The 19,122-nt window shown below is 49.7% G+C and overlaps 1 protein-coding gene across 2 annotated transcripts in view; it reads right to left on the bottom strand.

The window, feature by feature from the left end:
* Positions 1-19,122, bottom strand: part of LOC140395273 (calreticulin-like) — a 220,808-nt gene that overhangs the window by 157,986 nt on the left and 43,700 nt on the right. Inside the window, exon 9 of one of the 2 annotated variants that reach the window (XM_072482842.1) lies at positions 6,330-6,369. In XM_072482842.1, coding sequence (XP_072338943.1) covers positions 6,330-6,369 — 40 coding nt within the window. Of the gene's footprint in view, positions 1-6,329; positions 6,370-7,961; positions 9,389-19,122 lie in introns of those variants that run through there. The other variant, XM_072482841.1, reaches the window with a different exon arrangement.

Below are 19,122 nucleotides of genomic sequence, written 5' to 3' on the forward strand. Positions count from 1 at the left end.
ATGGAGAAGAAGGAGAGCCGACCGCGCTCGCACCCCGGTATATAGGATAAGATCCCCTATTTTCGGATATGACCAGACCCCCGACCCCCGCGATCTATAATAAAGAACATTCGTTTGCGTTTTTGTTGTGAATAAAGAAATGTTTCATGAGCGATTGTACAATCCTGAGCTTGACTGCCAAGCCAGAAAAATGTGTATAATGCTGCTATGATTTTGTGTGTCTTGTTTAGGAAGTTAGTATGTTTGAGTGAGTGTAGTTTATTAAGGATAGTTAGAGGGTCGGATTTTCTTATTTTGTATTGCATGTCCCTGTTTGACATAGCGCCCCTCAGAATTGTCAGTTAAAAATTTTCTTGCATGGTTATGGTCAGTGTAGAGGCCATAGAAGAGTGCTCGCTGGGTCAGGGAATGAAGAACAATGCAGTTATGTGATCCTTCACGCTTCGCGTTAGGATCACAAGGAGGAGGTGTAGCCACCTGGGTTGGCCAACTCCCGACGTAAAATGGAGAACAGCAAAGGCTGGAGGGAAATTCAGCCAACAGAGGCAGAAACTAGCAGGTGCAAGTTTACTGTGTATTAAACTCTGCAAAAGCCCAGACAGCATCGATACCAGCAACCATCTGCACAATAATGAAGCAGCCATTTACATACTAATGAGCGACCCCCGGGAACAATCAAAACATTTGAGATAAACAAGGCCAAGCCAGACTCCTCGGCGCCAGCAGGAGCCAACACAAAAGAGGTTAACGGACACCTCAAGACCACCCATCGATCAGGGAACCGCTCCAGTATTGGAGAAATCAAACCAAGCGATTGGAACAAAGTCCAATCACTTGGAACCAGGTACAGGTCCGCCCCGAAAGGCGGGAAGCCCCTGGGGATGAGAAAGTTAAGCCCCCAAGTTCAAATTGTCCTTCTTGACCGGGTCACTCAGCAACGCGAACCAACCCTTGACAGTGATCGGTTCAGCTGCCGCCAAGAGCCCGTAAGTCTTAAGTCAACGCTCGCTACGAGATAGGCGCTCCTAGCTACCAGTCCGTACCAACTTTTGAATCCCGCAGACTCAGAACCTGAACGAAAGGCCATTTGTTCCCCTGACCTGGTGGGCCAGTCCGAAGCTAAGTATAGGCCTGTTAGTTGTAGAAGTAGCTTAGAAGTAGAATTTATGCATGAGTAGCGATTATTGTGTATCATAAATGTGCTTTGATTTGAATCTTACTAATTGGTGTATTGCGTTATTGATCATTACTTGAACTTGAACCTCATGGCGGTATCATAAGGATACCTGGCGACTTGAGAGCAAAGGTTATAAAACAGAGCCAATTGAACCAACCAAAGGTTAGCAACAGCGTGGACTTCAAAGGCCCCCTCCCGTCCACCAACCGCAATATCTACTTCCTAACCGTCATCGACGAGTTCTCCCGCTTCCCATTTGCCGTTCCCTGCCCCAACATGACCTCGGCCACCGTGATAAAGGCACTGCACAACACCTTCACCCTGTTTGGTTTCCCGGCTTATATCCACAGCGACCGGGATACATCGTTTATGAGCAATGAGCTGCGTCAGTATCTGCTCAGCAAGGGCATCGCCTCGAGCAGAACGACCAGTTATAACCCGCAGGGAAACGGGCAGGTGGAGAGGGGGAACGCGACAGTTTGGAAGGCTGTCCTTCTGGCCCTACGATCGAGAAGTCTCCCAACCACCCGCTGGCAGGAGGTCCTACATGATGCCCTCCACTCCATTAGGTCGCTCCTCTGCACGGCCACGAATGAGACCCCTCACAACCGCTTGTTTGTCTTCCCCAGGAAGTCCGCCTCCGGGGTCTCGTTTCCACCTTGGCTGACGACTCCGGGACCTGTTCTTCTCTGGAGGCACGCGAGGAGCCATAAAATGGACCCCCTAGTCGAGAGGGTCTGACTGCTACATGCGAACCCCCAATACGTCTACGTCGAGCACCCCGACGGCAAGCAAGACACGGTTTCCCTCCGGGATCCGGCACCCGCTGGTTCCCCCACTACTGACGCCCCACACACCCCCTCGCGCGGGACCTGGCACCCGCTGGTTCCCCCACTGATGCCCCCCCCCCGGGACCCCCGCCTCGTCGGTAGACACCGACCGCGCCCCCCACACTTCCCACTGGTGCCGGCACCGCTACCCCCAGCCCCAGCTATTCCCCCTGCCACCCGACCCCCTACCCCGACCCAGACCAAAGCTCCAGCCACCGTGCTCCCGGATGTACCGTCACCAAAGATGTCCGTGTCCGCCGCACCGCCGCACCACCGCCCGAGCTGAGGAAGACGATCCGGCCGCCGAAAAGACTAGACATGTGATTCCACTTCACTCCCGACGGACTTTGCGTTTTTTTTTAAACTGGGGTGAATGTGATGAATGGTTACTGTACCCTTAACACCATGTAGGTGATGCCCCTTTAAGACCGGGTTTGGAACCCTGGGGGACTCCGCCTCCGGCTCCGCCCACCAGGGAACCGTATATAAGGTGAAGCCCTGTAGGTGGCACTCAATAAGCACACGTCTCGGTCACTGACCAGTTCTCTGCTTATTAAAGCCTTCATTTACCATTCTACACTCTAGTGTCGTTATTGAGGGTACTACAGTTGAGGACATTGATCCAGCTAAGATGCAAGGGTTTGCAGATCATTCCTAAAGTTGCATACTTGCTTGCAACTGTGAAAGCGTCCAAAAGTATGCTGACATTGGATGTTGCACCAGTTGATGGGCATGCAACACAGCATTTGAGCGCAAGCACCATGGATCAACCAAAACTCTTCAATCCAGCAAAGGCTCCAGAATCAGCTATTGTGGCAGAAGAGCCAGAAACAACTTTCACAGCAGATGATCCAGAGACCGCTATTACAGCAGCAGATCCAAAAACAGTTTTGCAGCAAGGGATCCAAAAACAGCTAATCAATTCCTTGGCCAAGACCAGTAACAAGAATGATGCTCTAGGTGCACAGGCAGATGTGAGAGTTAACTGCACTGACTTCATGGATAATGCCACTAAAGCTAAGAAGAAAAGGAAAGAGCTGATTATAAAAAAGAGAAGTGAGGGTAAGAGAAGAGTCGAGGGCACAGTTGGTTGACCGGGCAACAGCTGCGACAGTGAAGCCACAAGTATTGACAATAAGGCCAATATACAAGAACACACATGGAGTAGGAAGCATCGCTTCAAAAGGCTGAAAGAGTTGGTGACTCAAAGACCAGCCAGAAAATCGGTCTTTCAAAAGACGAAACAAGATCGCACATTCGGTCAAGGTTCAGGAGACCAACAAGATGTCGTTAACCTGAAAGACTGAACGTGCAATAAACTGTGTACAAGGGACATGTTTGAAATTGTTATGCATATCATGTTTTGTAAAGCACAGTTAGATCTGTATATGTAACATGTTTTAAATTACTATGCATAATCATGTTTTATAAAGCATGGTTATATTTGTTAAACATTGGGCAGCAAGGTGGTGCAGTGGGTTAGCCCTGCTGCCTCACGGCGCTGAAGTCCCAGGTTCGATCCCGGCTCTGGGTCACTGTCCGTGTGGAGTTTGCACGTTCTTACCGTATTTGTGTGGGTTTCGCCCCACAACCCAAAGACGTGCAGGGTAGGTGGATTGGCCACGCTAAATTGCCCCTTAATTGGAAAAAATGAATTGGGTACTCTAAATTAATTTTTAAAATATTTGTTAAACATCGACATTTCTCACAGAGGTGAGGATCCACCGCTCCCCACCCAGATGACATGTCACACGTGAGTTGTTAATGCCATACAGAATGATCCATCCCTTCGGGCTTGCGGGACACTCACCACTGCTACCTGTCCTCCATCCTCCAGTGATCCTGCCGGTCCTCCCCGGGTTTGTCCTCCAGCCCCTCCTGGTCCGGCGCTTCCTCAGCCTCATCCTCGGAGGTGAACACATGTTCCTCCTCCTTCACCTCCAGCACGTCACCCTGCTGCTATGCCATGTTGTGGAGTTCACAGCAGATCACCACAAGGGGGGGGGGGGTACTGCAGGGCACCACCGGAGCGGTCGAGGCATTGGAACTGCATTTTGTGGAGTCCGGTGCACTGCTCAATGACAGCCCTGGCAGCTGCATGGACCTCGTTGTATTGGTTCTCTGCATCGGTCACGGGCTCCGTACTGGCACGTTATCCAGGTCCTCAGCAGGTACCCCTTATCTCCCTAGAGCCAACCGGACATCCTGGAGTGGTCCTCGAAGAGGCCGGGGATGTCCGACTGTACCAGGGTGTAGCTGTCGTGGACACTCCCTGGGAAGCGTTCACACACATAAATGATCTTCATGTGGTCGTACACGAGCTGGATGTTCAGGGAGTGGAACCCCTTCCTGATGATGTAGGGCACTTCCAGATGGGCTGGTGGCACAAGGTGACATGCGTGAAATCCTGTTGGGCCTGGTCCATGTCAAAGTTTCTGTAGTTGGCTGCCTGAGCAACAGGCCATCCATGACTTCACGGATGAACTTGTGGGCCGTAGTTCGTGAGATATCACACAAGTCCCTGCTCGAGCCCTGGAATGATTCTGAGGCATAGACGTACAGGGCTGTGTTGACCTTTACAGCCACCGCGAGCGGGTATCCTCCTCTTCCACGTGGTGCCAAGTCCGCGAGAACATGGCACAGGTGCTGCACCATCTCCTTGCTGAGGCGGAGCCTCCTATGGCACATACTGTCTGTCATTTGTTCAAACGGACTGTAGACCTTGGGACGTCGTGGCTTCCCCCTCTAGGTCCCTCCCTGGCCTGATGGTCAGCCAGGTTCTCATAGTGTGGGGTGGGGCCCTGCACATGGGCCATCACCTCCAGCCTTTGTCGATGCTGCTGCCGCCGCCTTCTCCAGTGTCTGGTTACCTGGCCTATCAGCAGCACCTTGAGGGAAGCATCCGTGGGGTCCAAGATATTGTCCATACCGTTTAATATCTGTAAGTAATTGGAGAGGGTGAGACAATCAGCTGTATCTTCCACCCAGGGACCCAACAATCCCCCCATTACTACATCCCCCACCCCACCTGGCATGTCCTGCCCACGCACCCCCGACCGCAGCGGGGACCTCTGGTCACACCCTATATCCCAGACACCCGCATGTAACTTCACCTGGACCAGGCACTGGTCCCCTCCACGGCGCACACACCCACCCTCTGGTCACGGAAATGTCCCCTGTGCTAGGCCCAGCCCCTGGACGATCAGATGTTGGCCGTTGCGTCCGTGGTGTGGCCTCCCGCAGTGTTCAGGCAGAGTGTCCAGGCATCACGGTCTGATTGGGATTCTAGGCAATAACCCCCACATACTACATGGCACGCTTTCCCACGGGAATCCACTTGGGATGTGTAAAGTGCTCACTTAACTATAATTGCCAATTCCCTATTAGCAATAGCCTTCAGCCGTGTGGCCAGAGGCCTCCATGGTCAGTTATAGCTGGTCGGTAGGGCATGGGATGTCCCGGAAATGGGAATACACGATCCAGGGGTTAGCATGTCAGACCCATGGGCACTGAGACAACCATACCCCCTGCTCCACGACACCCCACCGATGGCCCACCCTGACCGAGGCTGGCCCCCGGGAACTCCCCCACCCGCCCTCCAAGCTCCGGAGCAGCAACCCCGGGGGAGAAGATGGCTACTCACCTCCTCAGGTCTCCGCAGCAGCCCTTCCACCAACTTCACTTTTTAAAAAGGACTACTAATTGGCACTTGCTGCGGATGCCATTAGATCACGGGGGCCATTAGATAGGTCATCACTCCCGTTAATTGTATGGAGATTGTGTTTAAATGGTGATTATTGGTTCTCGCCCGGCCTGATTCTCGATTTTGGCCTCTTCGGCGATTTAACGGACTTGTCGCACTCTCACTTAAGCGCAACTCGGCCATTAAATCATGCCCAGGTCTTTTCATAGAAACGTTACAGCACAGGCCATTTGGTCCATGCCAGCCTGAGGACACCCGGGTTCCCTTTCTAATCCCACCTTCCTACCCCCAGTCCATAGCCCTGTAGTTTAGAGCACTTAAGGTATTTTTTAGAAGAGTTTAGGGTCCCTGCCTCCACCATCAACTCGGGAAGTGAATTCCAGACTCCCACTGCCCTCTGCATAAAAGTTTTTCCTCATGTGCCCTCTGCACCTTCTGCCATTTATCTTGAATCTTAAGTCCCTTGGTTCTAGAATTCTCCACCAAGGAAAACAATTTTATCCTGTCCACTCTAGCCCTTCCCCTCAGAATTTTGTACACCTCAATGAAGTTACCCCTCACCCTTCTTAGTTCCAAGGAAAATAACCCCAACCTATCCAATCTCTCCTCGTAGAGACACTTTTCTAGCCCTGGCAACATTCTTGTAAACCTCCTCTGCACTCTCTCCAGTGCAATAACGTCCTTCCTGTAATGTGGCGACCAGAACTGCACACAATATTCCAAACGTTGCCTCACCAATGTTTTATACAATTCTAACATTATATCCTTGCTTTTATATTCTATACCTCTGCCAATGAAGGAGAGCATTCCATGTGCTTTTGTAACAACCTTGAACTGCTGCCTTTAGGAACCTCTGTACCTGTACACCAAGATCTTGCACTTCATCTACCCCTCTTAGTATATTCCCATTTGTTGTGTACTCCTTAAATGCATGACCTCACATTTCTCGGTGTTAAATTCCATCTGCCACTTTATTGCCCACTCCACCAACCCATCTGTATCATTTTGGATATTATAGCGATCCTCTACTGTCCATCACTCAGCCAAGCTTTGTGTCGTCTGCAAATTTCCCAATTGTGCTCCACACATTCATGTCCAAATCGTTAATATATATATATAAACAGTCTGGATTCCAACACCAAGCCCTGTAGAACACCACTTGAAACAACTTTCCATTTACAAGAGCAGCCATTGACCACTACCCCTCGTTTCTTGTTACTGAGCCAACTTTTTATCCATTTTTAAAATAAATTTAGAGTACCCAATTAATTTTTTCCAATTAAGGAGCAATTTAGTGTGGTCAATTCACCTACCCTGCACATCTTTGAGCTGTGGGGGTGAAACCCACGCAAACACAGGGGGGAATGTGCAAACTCCACACAGAGTGGCCCAGAGCCGGGATCGAACCTGGGACCTCGGCGACTTGAGGCAGCAGTGTTGCTCACTGTGCTACCATGCTGCCCCATCTTTTTATCCAGTTTGCCACATTGCTCTGTATCACATAGGCTTTCACTTTCTTGACCAATCTGTCATGTGGGTCTTTGTCAAAACGTCTTGCTAAAATTCATGTACACCATCCACTGCACTACCTTCATCAATCCTTCTCGTCACTTCCTCAAGGAATTCGATCAAATTTGTGAGGCAAGAACTTCCTTTAACAAATCTATGCTGACAATCCCTGACTAGTCTATGCCTTTCTGTGACAGTTGATGCTATCTCTCAGGATTGGTTCTACTAATTTGCCCACCACTGACGTAAGACTAATTGTTCTAATTGTTTGGCATTTCCTTCAATCCCTTTTTAAACAATGGTACCATGTTCGCATTTCTTCCGTCCTCCTGTACCTCCCCTGTGACTAATGAGGATTGGAAAATAATCCTCAGAGCATCTGCTATCTCCTCCCTGACCTCCTTCAGTAGTCTGCGAATTGGCAACCTTCCTCACAAACAAAGTTCCCCCCAAAATTAATTACTGTTCTCAATGGCCGACATCAAAAGTGCAAATGTGTGTTACTGCTTTGATTTGTCCTTCACTGCAATACACTGCTGCATGCATGTACTACATTAGATATTACACCAGTGTGCAACTTCAGGATGGTGATTTCAAGGATCAGCTACATTGATATTCCGAAATGGCGATGGAACAGATCTCAAACCCATTGATTGAACAAGGAAGAGCAGTTCTTAATCTGGCTTGGAAGATCATGTGAAAGGATTTTTAGTCATGAGGATTCTGAATACACTGTAACCCCTTTGACATTTTTGTTCGTGTTTATTTAAAACAAACCTTTTGTCTCTGGAAATACATTCAGATCCTACAAAATCAGTTAAAGACAATTTTCTTTTTTTTTGCAAGGTACCAAAAATAATCAAAACCTCGGCTGAAAAGTGGGACATTACCTCAGATTGCAATTATTTACACCAATTTCGGACAATGATTTAAGATGGAATATTCAATCGGGTACTGATGTGAATGCAGTTTCAATGTGATGGTTAATCGATTCATCAGCTCCTCCTCCATTTGAAGCAAAGTTCCTGATGCAGAGTTACAAAGCTATGCAATAATTTTGATAAATACCAAATTGGTTTCAGGTCATTCATTGCTCCCTGATCTTTCCAATTCCTGCACTTCAGTCATGCACTACAGCTGTGGTATTTATATCAATGATGCCAACTTACATACATTACAGGCTCATTGTCACAAAACAAATATTGCTTGTCTGTAAAAACATGCAGCCACTGTTTCATCCTCCATGTCTGTTAAATTTAAGAGGCATTGTATTCTTCATTAATGCTCCACTATGCTTGGTCAGGAATGGGATCCACACCCAGTACAGTTCATGGTAGTACATTCACCATGTCGGGCAGAGACATTCAGCAGCAGCAAAGGAACTAAAATAATGGCAAAAAAGGTTTCAGAAGCTACCCCCAGGAATAGATCAGCATCTTTAGGTCCACAGCAAAAAATTCTCATTTGCTGTGGGGATTTCTCTCAACTATGGAAATGACACAGGTTCAGACAGTCTGCCTTCCCAAAAACAAAACAGCTGCCGACAGCTTCTCATTTTTTGGAGGGGGGAGAAAGAAGGAGACGACAAGTAGCAGACTCCCAAATGAGCCAGATTTCATCCCGGTATGATGTGAATCAATCGGTTCCAGTCAATCAACTGCAACCACTGCTAGGCTCTGTTAAGATATTAATGGCACAATAAATTGATTCTAATTCTCAATCGGGAGTGACCAGCACCCACCAAGTTTGACTGATTCTCCCAGGGCAGAAAGATGTGAAGTTGTGTATTTGAAAACGAAAACTGTGTAGTATGAAATCGTATAGTCCCAAGTTTGTAACAATGGCATTTGCTTTGCAGAAGACATTTCAATTAGGAACTCCAAAAGAAGACACTGGTGAAAGGATTAAATCACAGAAAAACATTGATGAATGGACAAGACTGGAAATACACAGATTTCACAATTCATCTTTTGTTGCAGTTTTATCATCCGATGCATCCTCTTCTTCTTCCTCCTCCTCCTCCTCCTCCTCCTCATCTTTCTTTTCCTCTTCCTCTTCCTTCTCTTCATCATCCTCATCGTCAGCCTCCTCATCTTTCTTTTTCGCTTCCTCAGCAATCCGTTTGCTTTCTTCCTCATCCTGTTTTTCCTTCATCTTCTTCTCGGGCTCCTAAACAAAAGCAATAAAGAGACATTGGGTATCACAGGTAAGCCGATGAGCAACTCTCATCCCAACCTAGGCCCAACTAGACAGCATCACTCCAACACAGCAAACCGTCCCCCCGCTAACATTGAAGCAAGTATCTCAGACTGACACACTTTGTGAGGAGTAAAATTCAGGGCCATCAATTTGCAGAGTCAGCAGAATATTCAAATAATAGGGATTTTTATTTTTTCAAACTCATGTCAGTGAAGGGACACAGAGGGCAATTAACAGTTTAAAACTTGGCCAAGGCTTTGGTGTGGGAATCATGATTCCAGCTCCTCGAACAGCAAGATGCCTTTTGGAATATATAAATTAGCTGGACTTAACGTAAACAATGATGCAGGGGGTGGGTTTACGGTGTTTGCATGCACCATACACAGAAGGTAGGAATGTGTTTAAAATTAGTTACGGGGGCGCGGGGGGGGGGCAGCAGGGTGGCACAGCGGTTAGCCGCTGAGGACGCGGGTTCGAATCCCGGCTCTGGGTCACTGTCCGTGTCGAGTTTGCACATTTCCCCCGTGTTTGTGTGGGTTTCGCCCCCACAACCCAAAAGATGTGCAGGATAGGTGGATTGGCCACGATAAATTGCCCCTTAATTGGAAAGAAAATTGGGTACTCTAAATTTAAAAACAAAATTAATTGCAGGGTGCTTGTGGTAGGTGTAAGACATCACCCAGACTAATTGGAGCAAATCTGAAGCTGTGCCAACGAAAGAGAAACACAGGTTTAATATGTCCAATTTTAATGCTGGAGAAAAAGCAAACAATAATTCATTCAGCAAGGGACGTCGGTGACATCATGCAAGAGCAAGGCACACAAAAGGTGGCAGGGTCTTTGTTTTTTTAATCCCTTTTACCTGTTTTTCCTGGGGAGTTTGGTGTTCAAACGCAGTTAGTGATTGGGAGAACTTTTGCCCGACAGAGGCATGTCAAAAACATCAACAAAGAAGCCCAATGCGAAGAAAGCCCAGGAGGGTAGCCTATTGAAAGAACCTGAAGGAGGGAAGATGGCTGCCACGCCCATTACATTAGACACACTGGCTGTGGCGATGGTGCAGGAGCTGGAAAAATTCAGCAAGCAGATGGATCGGCAGCTTGAAGGGCAGGGCAAGGAGATAAAGGAATCATTTAAAAACACTGTTGAGGACGCTCTGGGCCCGATTCGCGAATAGCTTGTAAAGACCTCGAATACGGCGAAATCACAAGGTGAGACAGTAGAGGATGTGGAGGAAGCCTTATCGCAGCATATGGGGCAGTTCACCTCATTGGAAGTGGAGTTGCTGCTCGTGGCGAAGAGCAACAAAGGCCTGAGGTTAAAAGTTGAAGATCTTGAGAACAAGTCGAGGTGGTTGAACCTCAGGATGATGGAGCTGCTGGGGGAAGTGGAGGGGTCGAAGCCGACAGAGGACGTCTCGGAGATGTTTTCTTGGCTGGTGGGAGGGAATGAGTTATTCGCCGGTCCAGGGTTGGATAGAGATCATTGGGAAGGCAAGGTTGAAAGAGCCATCGCGGGCAGTGACTATCCGCTTTCATAGCTACCAAAGAAAGGAGAGGATCTTGGAGTGGGTAAAAAAGAACCATAATACTGTTTGGGAGAGGAACACGGTGCGGATATATCAAGATATTGGGACTCAGCTGGCGAAGTGGCAGCAGTCTTCAGCAAGATGAAGGCAAAGTTTTATAGCAATGGTGTGCGATTTGGAATGGTGTATGCGGCACGACTACGGGGTCACAATGGACTCAAAAGATTATTTCTTCTGCACGCCAGAGGTCTTCATCAGAGAGCAGTTGGGATCGGTCTGAGGAGGACTGTTTTGGACACTGTTTATGGATTGGGGGGGGGTTTGTACAGGGTATTTGTGCCTCTTTCTGTTTTGTTTTTTCTTGGGGGCTGGGGCTGTAAGAAGGGGGATTGACATGTTGCTTGGAGGGGAGAGAAATTTTATGAATGATGTTGGGGTTTGGGAACTTTGGTGGGAGGAGTTGGTCAGGAGGGATCGGGTGGTGGTTGTTTTTAGGGGGGCATTGGTTGGGGGCCACCTAGCTAGCGGGAAAAAGGGGTGTTGGATCCAAAGCTGGACCTCTCCAGGCCGAGGTCATGGCCTCTTCGGGGATAGAACATAGAACATTACAGCGCAGTACAGGCCCTTCGGCCCTCGATGTTGCGCCGACCTGTGAAACCACTCTAAAGCCCATCTTTAGAGTGTACCCATGGCGAGGGTATTAGCCACATTCACGGGGGAGTAGATGGGGCGGACCTGTGGCGGTTTATGCACCTGGGGGCAAGGGGTTTTCGATTTTTCCCCCAGTACACAAGGTGTACTCGAGGATTGACTTTTTTGTCATGGGTCGGAAGGACTCTGCTCCCTGGGGTGAAAAACGCAGAGTATTTGGCAGTGATTATTTCTTTTTTTATATAAATTTAGAGTACCCAATTATTATTTTTTCCCCAATTAAGGGGCAATTTAGCATGTCCAATCCACCTAACCTGCACATCTTTGGGTTGTGGGGGTGAAACCCACACAGGCATGGGGAGAATGTGCAAACTCCACATGGACAGTGACCCAGGGCCGGGATTCAAACCCAGGTCCTCAGCGCCGCAGTGCCAGTGCTAACCATTGTGGCAACTGCCGCCCCGGCAGCGATTATTTCTTACCACACGCTGCCCTTGGTGGACTTGATGTTGGAGGCAGCGCACAGGATGGAGGCTAGATGTAGGGCTGTTATCTGCTATTGGGTTTTGCGGAAAGATCTCTAGAGCCATAAAGGAGTACGTTGCATTGAATGAGAATGAGACGGTCTCACTCTCAGCTTTGTGGGAGGCATTAACGACAGCGGTTCGTGGGGAGATCATCTTGTATAAGGCATACATAGATAGGGAGACCAGGAAGGCGCATCAGGAACTGGTGGATGAGATTTTGGATATGGACCAGGAGTATGCGAGTGACCTAACACCTCAATTAGGATCACGCAGGAAGAAACTGCAAATGCAATTTGACCTGTTGTCCATGGGCTGAGCTGGGCCGGGCAGTGCACCAACTGAGGCGCTTAAAGTGGGTGGTGTATGAATATGGGGAGAAGGCAAGCCACTTTTTGGCCCACTAGTTGAGGCGACAGGAAGATGCTAGGGATATAAAGGCGAGGGAGCCTTGGGGTGGGGGTGGGGGAGGGGAGGGGGGTCTCCTTTTGGAACGGGGCCTTTTATGAGGGGCTTTATAGGTCTGAGCCAGCAGAGGACGAGCAGGGGATGGCAGAGTTTTTAAAGACGTTTGGAGCTCCCCCAGGTGGGGGAGGAATTGCGGGAGGAGCTGGAAGTGCAATTGGTGATGGAGGAGGTTCGAACAGCTTCAGGAAAGATGCAGATGGGGAAGGCGCCAGGGCCAGTTGAGTTCCCGGTAGAATTTCATATGAAGTTCGCGGATCAGTTGGTCCCGTTGGTGTTGGGGATGTTTAATGATTCACTGGTGCAGGGTTTTCTGCCGGGGAAGCTGGGGAAAGCATCCATCTCCCTCCTCCTGACGAAAGATAAGGACCACACAGAGTGCGAGTCATACAACCCAATTTTGCTGCTCAATGTGGATATGAAGCTTTTGGCTAAGGTCTTAGTATTGAGGTTGGAGCCCCGTCTCCCAGAGGTAGTGGGGGAAGATCAGACAGGCTTTGTGAAGGGCTGAAAACTTTTATCCAACATGAGACGGCTACTCAACATAGTTCTTATACTGGCGATGGGACCAGAACCGGAGATAATCATGTCTGGATAGAAAACAGTTTAATAGGGTTAAGTGGAGCTATCTTTTCGCAGTTCTGGAAAAGTTTGGGTTGGGTCCTGGGTTTATGTCGTGGGCGCAGCTGTTGTATGAAGCTCAGTCTGCCAGTGTGCACACTAACACCATGAGTTTGGGGTTGTTTCGGCTGCACAGGCGTACAAGACAAGTGTGACCTTTGTCTCCTCTCCTGTTGGGTGGGGCTGGCTGGGACTAGTTTCTGGTATCTCAAGATCCAGATGGCATGGGATTGGTTGCAGCTTCCCAAATTGAATTACACCAGTCTGGCAAGCAGGGTCAGAGCAGATCTACAGAGGTGGGACAACCTTCCGTTGTCGCTGGTGGATCAGGTTCAGCGCATTTAGAGAAAATCTCGCCATGATTTTTCAATGCCTCCCATTTTTTCTACCCAAGTCGTTTTTCCAGGGGATGGAGCGGCTCATAGCGGGTTTCATAGGAGCAGGTAGAACACCTTGGATTAGGCGAGGGTCCTGCAGAGGGAGAGGCAGGCGGGGATGCTGGCACTGCCGAATTTGGTGTTTTATTACTGGGCGGCCAATGCGGAGAAGGTGTTGGGGTGACCAGGAAGCTACCTGGGTGTGGCTGGAGGCGCTGGTGACGGCGTCTCTGCCGGTTGCTCCGGTGAATATTTTTCGATCCCGGTGGTTGTCTCCACTTTGAAAATATGACGGCAGCTCCGTCAGCGTTGTAAGCTGGGGGCTGTATCTGTAGGAATCATGTGTTTGAGCCGGTGGAATTGGAGGCCACATTTGTGGGGTACAAAAGGTAAGGGATGAGGAATTTATTTTTGGAGGGGTGGTTTTCCAGCTTGGAGGACTTGAAAGAGAAAGCAGGACTTTTTTTTGCGTGTGTGTGGTGGTGGTGAAAGAGTCCTGGATAGCGCAGTTGCCGACTTTATTGAAGAGGATTCTCTCCTGTGCAGGGTCAGAAGAGGGAACACATCCGGCATATATGGGCGGATCTTGGGCGGATCTTGGGGGGGGGGGGGGGAAGCAGGTCTCAGTCAAAGACGTGAACGCAAGGTGGGAGGAAGAGCTACAACCCATATTGGGGGAAAAGGTTTGAAGTGATCCCTCCGCAGGGTGAATGCTATGCCAACCTGGGCAAGGTTGAGCTTGATGTAGCTCAAGGTGGTGTTTAAGGCGTACCTCACCAAGGCCAGGATGAGTCCGATTTTTGCGGGGGTTGAAGATAGGTGCGAGCAGTGTTCGAAAGGGCCTGCGAGCCACACAGGTTCTGGTCCGGTCCCAAATTGGTGGGTTTTGGGGTTTCTTCCTTCAGCACCATATTGGCAATCCTAAATAGTGATTTAGAGACCCGTCCGTTAGCAGCTACATTAGGGGTGTTGGGCCATACAGAGCCGAGGACGGGTGCAGGGGCAGATGCCTCGTTGATTACTCAGAGGTGAATTCTACTGAGCTGGAGACAGGCGACACCACCTAGTGTCTCAACATGGCTAGGTCTTGGGTGTTTTTGTACCTCAAGGTCAAGTTTACAGTGAGGTGGTCGTTCGAGGCGTTCTACCGTATATGGTTAAGGAATTGGTTACTGGTATTGTTGTTTTTTTGATACATGTGTTGATTTTGTTTATACAAATTTTATAAATAACGCATATTTTTGCCCCCAAAAAAAGTAGCAAATATAGATTCATGAAGGGGAACTCTTGCCAATCTAATTTTACTAGTTTCCTTTGAGGGTGACAAAGACATTTGACAGGGGTCAGTGAATGTGGTACACTTGGAATTCAATAAGCTCTTTAATATATCACAACTGGAAATGCTTGATGGCTAAACAAACCAAATCAAATATTGGCATGTATTAAAATCAGTATTGACAAGGGTGAGGCAAGTCTTCCATTTCATGAAATGATTGGTGTGATCACACTAATGTGTGCATTTGTGCTCTCTGCCAAAGAGAAAATTGCAGCTTTTGAAAGAATACAGGAGAAAAGTGAAGGAATGGAGGGATTTGATTATGTAAATTGGCGTATTCTCATTAGAAAAGAGATGGTTGATATGTGGTAGGATTTCTGTTCGTTAAGGGACTAGATAATATAGACCCCACAACCTGTTTTGCTTTGGTAACAAAGGACGAGGCCCCCATTTCAAGGGGAAAAGTGGTAAAGCAATCTGTACAAACATTAGGAATTTTAACATGGTTGAGGAGGCCCTAAATGTGCATACGTTTGAAGAGCTTCAGGAACGCACCTCTAACCCACCAACTTCTGGGTTTAACTGAAGAATGACAAATAGGCGGGCTGACATTTTAATTTAATGAACAGGCAAGCCCAGAGCTGTGATTCCCAAAGCCATCCACCACTGGAGGTTTTCCTCACCTTGTGTTTACATTTGTCGTAGCCTGGGGCGCAATCTAACGGAAACATGTGTGACGAGCAGTGTGATTCTCAACGGCTGTGAGGGCAAGATCGCGGCTCATATTTAACAGCACTTTGTGAAATGAGCCCCCATGAGCTTCTCGTCATTACTGGGGGTCTGACCATCTGAATTGCCAGACTGGCACCTCAGCGTCTCACTGCTAACAAGGGGGGAGCTGCTTTTAAACGCTCCCTCACCGTTCACACCCAAGCATGGCAGCGTGCTGACCTGGTCCTCACTTCAGGGATTCCGAGCTGGCCAGGCTTCTCGACCCCGTCGAGATGGGACATGTTGTTCCCCCGAGGGGGTCGGTGGACCAGCAGCAGGGCCACCAATGCCACCTGGGAAGCAGTAGCAGTGGCTGTCGGTGCGGGCGGCATGACAAGGAGGCCCAGCGTCCAATGTCAGAAGACAACCACCGACCTCAAACGAGCTGCAAGGGTAAGTTACCACCTCTCTCCTGGCATCAGTTCCGCCTGCCACCCCAAAGGGGGGGGGGAAATTACCAACACCTTCCCCATAGCTTTTTAAAAAAATATATTTTATTGAGGCATTTATATTATAAATTTTAACAAAATAAGCATCCACTCACCAAACAAACAACAAAACCCAGCCAACACGGCTTACATAAACTCCCCAACCCCAATTCCCCACCAATCTTCCCCAACTCCCCATGCCTCCCCCCAACCACCACTGCTGACAGTTTAATTTTTCCCCAAGAAGTCGATAAATGGCTGCCACCTTCAGGCAAACCCTAGCATCGATCTCCTCAGGGTGAACTTCATCTTCTCAAGCCTGAGAAACCCAGCCATGTCACTAACCCACACCTCCGGCTTCAGGGGCTCAGAGTTCCTCCATGCTAACAAGATCTGTCTCTGGGCTACCAGGGAGGCAAAGGCCAAGATATCGTCCTCTCTCTCCCGCCGGACTCCCGGAACTTCTGACACTCCAAAAATCGCCACGTCTGGACTCGGAACCACCCTTCCCTTCAATACCTCCGACATGACATCAGCAAACCCCTGCCAGAATCCCAAGCTTTGGACATGCCCAAAACATATGGACATGATTTGCAGGCCCACCTGCACACTGCCCACACCTATCCTCCACCCCTTCAAAGAACCTGCTCATCCGGGCCACAGTCATATGTGCTCTGTGGACCACCTTAAATTGTGTCAGACTAAGCCTGGCACACGACGAGGATGCATTGACTCACCTCAGGGCGTCCTCCCACAACCCAGCCTCCAACTCCCATCACCTCCCCCATATCTTGTACAGATCTTTGTGCTCGTTTCTCAGCACCCCAGCATCCACCAGCACAACCTCTTCAAGTCCAGGTATGGTGCCCACAATGCCACCTGCTATAGACCCCCCTGACCCATCAAGTGTGCGGCTCACAATGCCCTCTCTTTGTCCCCGCAGGGAAAGGTCAAAGATGGGGTAGCGGAGATCAGAGTCCTTACCCCGATGAGGAACGGGCCCTGGAGATCACTGGGTTGTCCGAGGAAAGAGCAGTCATCAACAGCGAGGTTGGCCTGTGCCGCAGAAGTGAGGATACACTGCCCCTTCACCCAGATGACCCGTCTCAAGTGAGTTGTTCATGTCAGACAAAATGATCCTTCTCTCTCACTACCCACAGGTCCATTGTCTCGCAGGATCTCCATTTGGTGGGGCCAGGCCACCCGGAGTCATTCCTCAACACTCCACCATCCAAGAGACCACTTTAGAAGAGACTCGGAGGAGAACACCATTGAGGCATCACCGCTATCATCCCCACTTTCCACCAGCGCAGAGATACACACCTCGGCGGGCAACATGTGGCAGACCTCTGGGACACCATCTGGTGAGCACCACAGTTGCTGATGCAGATCAGGTGGAGGCTGAAACATCCAAGGGAGTCAGCAGTCGGAGGTCTGCTGGATCCCAGGACTCCGTTGAGTCCTAGTCAGATGCCAAGCCTCTGGACAAGATTATCCCAGAGCTGATGCAGATGATAGGGCACAGCCTTGCGATTCAGGTGGGGATGTCAGCGCATTCCAGTGAGTGCATAGCCGATTAGAAAAGTCCCAAAGGCTATGGCCGCAGGAGATGATGCCGACAATGCATGGCACCGAGGCCAACACAGCTAGGGTGGCGACAGCAGTGGAAAGGCCAAAGCACGACATCAGCGCCTTGAGTGGTGATGTCCAAGGCATGGCTCAGTCTGTGATGACCATGGCTGTAGGCTTCAACATCACGTCCCGGTCGCGATAGGACATGTCCCATGTGCAGGTAGACATTGCCGGAGTGTGGCCCTGCCACGGAGGAGCATCGACACCATGGTGAAGGCAATGGGGAGTCGCCAGGACTGGTAGAACCAGATGATGTAGAGGCCTCTGGAGCTCACTCCAGCTGCCCCTCTGTCCCAGGCTCCATAGGCACCACCAGAGAGGAGCAAGTGCTGGAGGCCAACCTGGGGCCTGCCAGCAGAGACGACAGCGGTCTCCAGTTCTTCTCAATCCCCCCCCCTCCTGACACCGGTGCATCTCAAGGGAAGCGGGTAGAACAGGGTGGCACCTGCGACACCAGTAAGTCAGACAGCCCTCCGACTCCAGGCCCTCCAGAGGAGGTCTGCCATGGGCAACAAAGCTGCCTCTACCTCTGACCTGCATCCTGGGACACACTGTGATCTAGCAGTAGACCATTCAAGATCAAGGAGGGGATCACTGGTGGTATGAGAATCAGGCGAGCACTCCAATGCACCGCTCAATGACAAGAGCCTCATTTTATCGTATCCCCGCCTTGGTCTCCGGCCACCGCACTGGTGTCATCAGCCAGGACCTCAATGGGTATTCCTTATTCCCCAAGTGCCAACCATCCTGGGGTTGTCCTCAAAGTCTCCCAGGATATAGCTGTTATGCATGCTCCCCGGGAAGCTTGCAAACACGTGTTTCAGAAGCGATGGTCACACACGAGTTGAAAATTTAGGGAGTGGAACCCCTTCATATTAATGAAGGGCAGTCCCTGATGCCCCGTTGCACTCAAGGTGACATGCGTTCCATCAATTACCCCCTGGACCTGGAGCATCTCGGCGATGGCAGAGACATGCTGAGCTGTATTTGCCCCAGTTATGGGTCTCCACAATATTAAAAGATGGCTTGAAGGCCTTGCAGGCGAAAAGCTCCTCACCCCCAACTGCCCCGGACCGAGCTCAACCCCCCCCCCCCCCCCCCCCACCCCCCCCCCACAATCGTCCCCATCTTCGGAGCACTGGGCCAGCAGCTCCGGGGCACTTAAGCTGCCTGCCAGAAAATGGAAATGGCTCCTCACCTCCTCAAGTTACCCTTAGTAGCCACTGCACCAGCTTCACGTTTAAAAAAAGGCGTACTAAACGACGGCCGCGTGGTTTCTCACGGGGGAGCTGGCTAATTTTCAGGAGACCATTACATTCAACTTCAACCTCACTAATGAGATGGAAATTAATGCAAATGAGGGTGAATGATATGTTCGCCCGATTTGAATGTGATCTGGAACTCACCATTGGGTGCGGACCAGTGAGATAG

Source organism: Scyliorhinus torazame, chromosome 18 (genome assembly GCF_047496885.1).
Source record: "Scyliorhinus torazame isolate Kashiwa2021f chromosome 18, sScyTor2.1, whole genome shotgun sequence".
In the NCBI taxonomy this organism is placed as follows: Eukaryota; Metazoa; Chordata; class Chondrichthyes; order Carcharhiniformes; family Scyliorhinidae; genus Scyliorhinus; species Scyliorhinus torazame.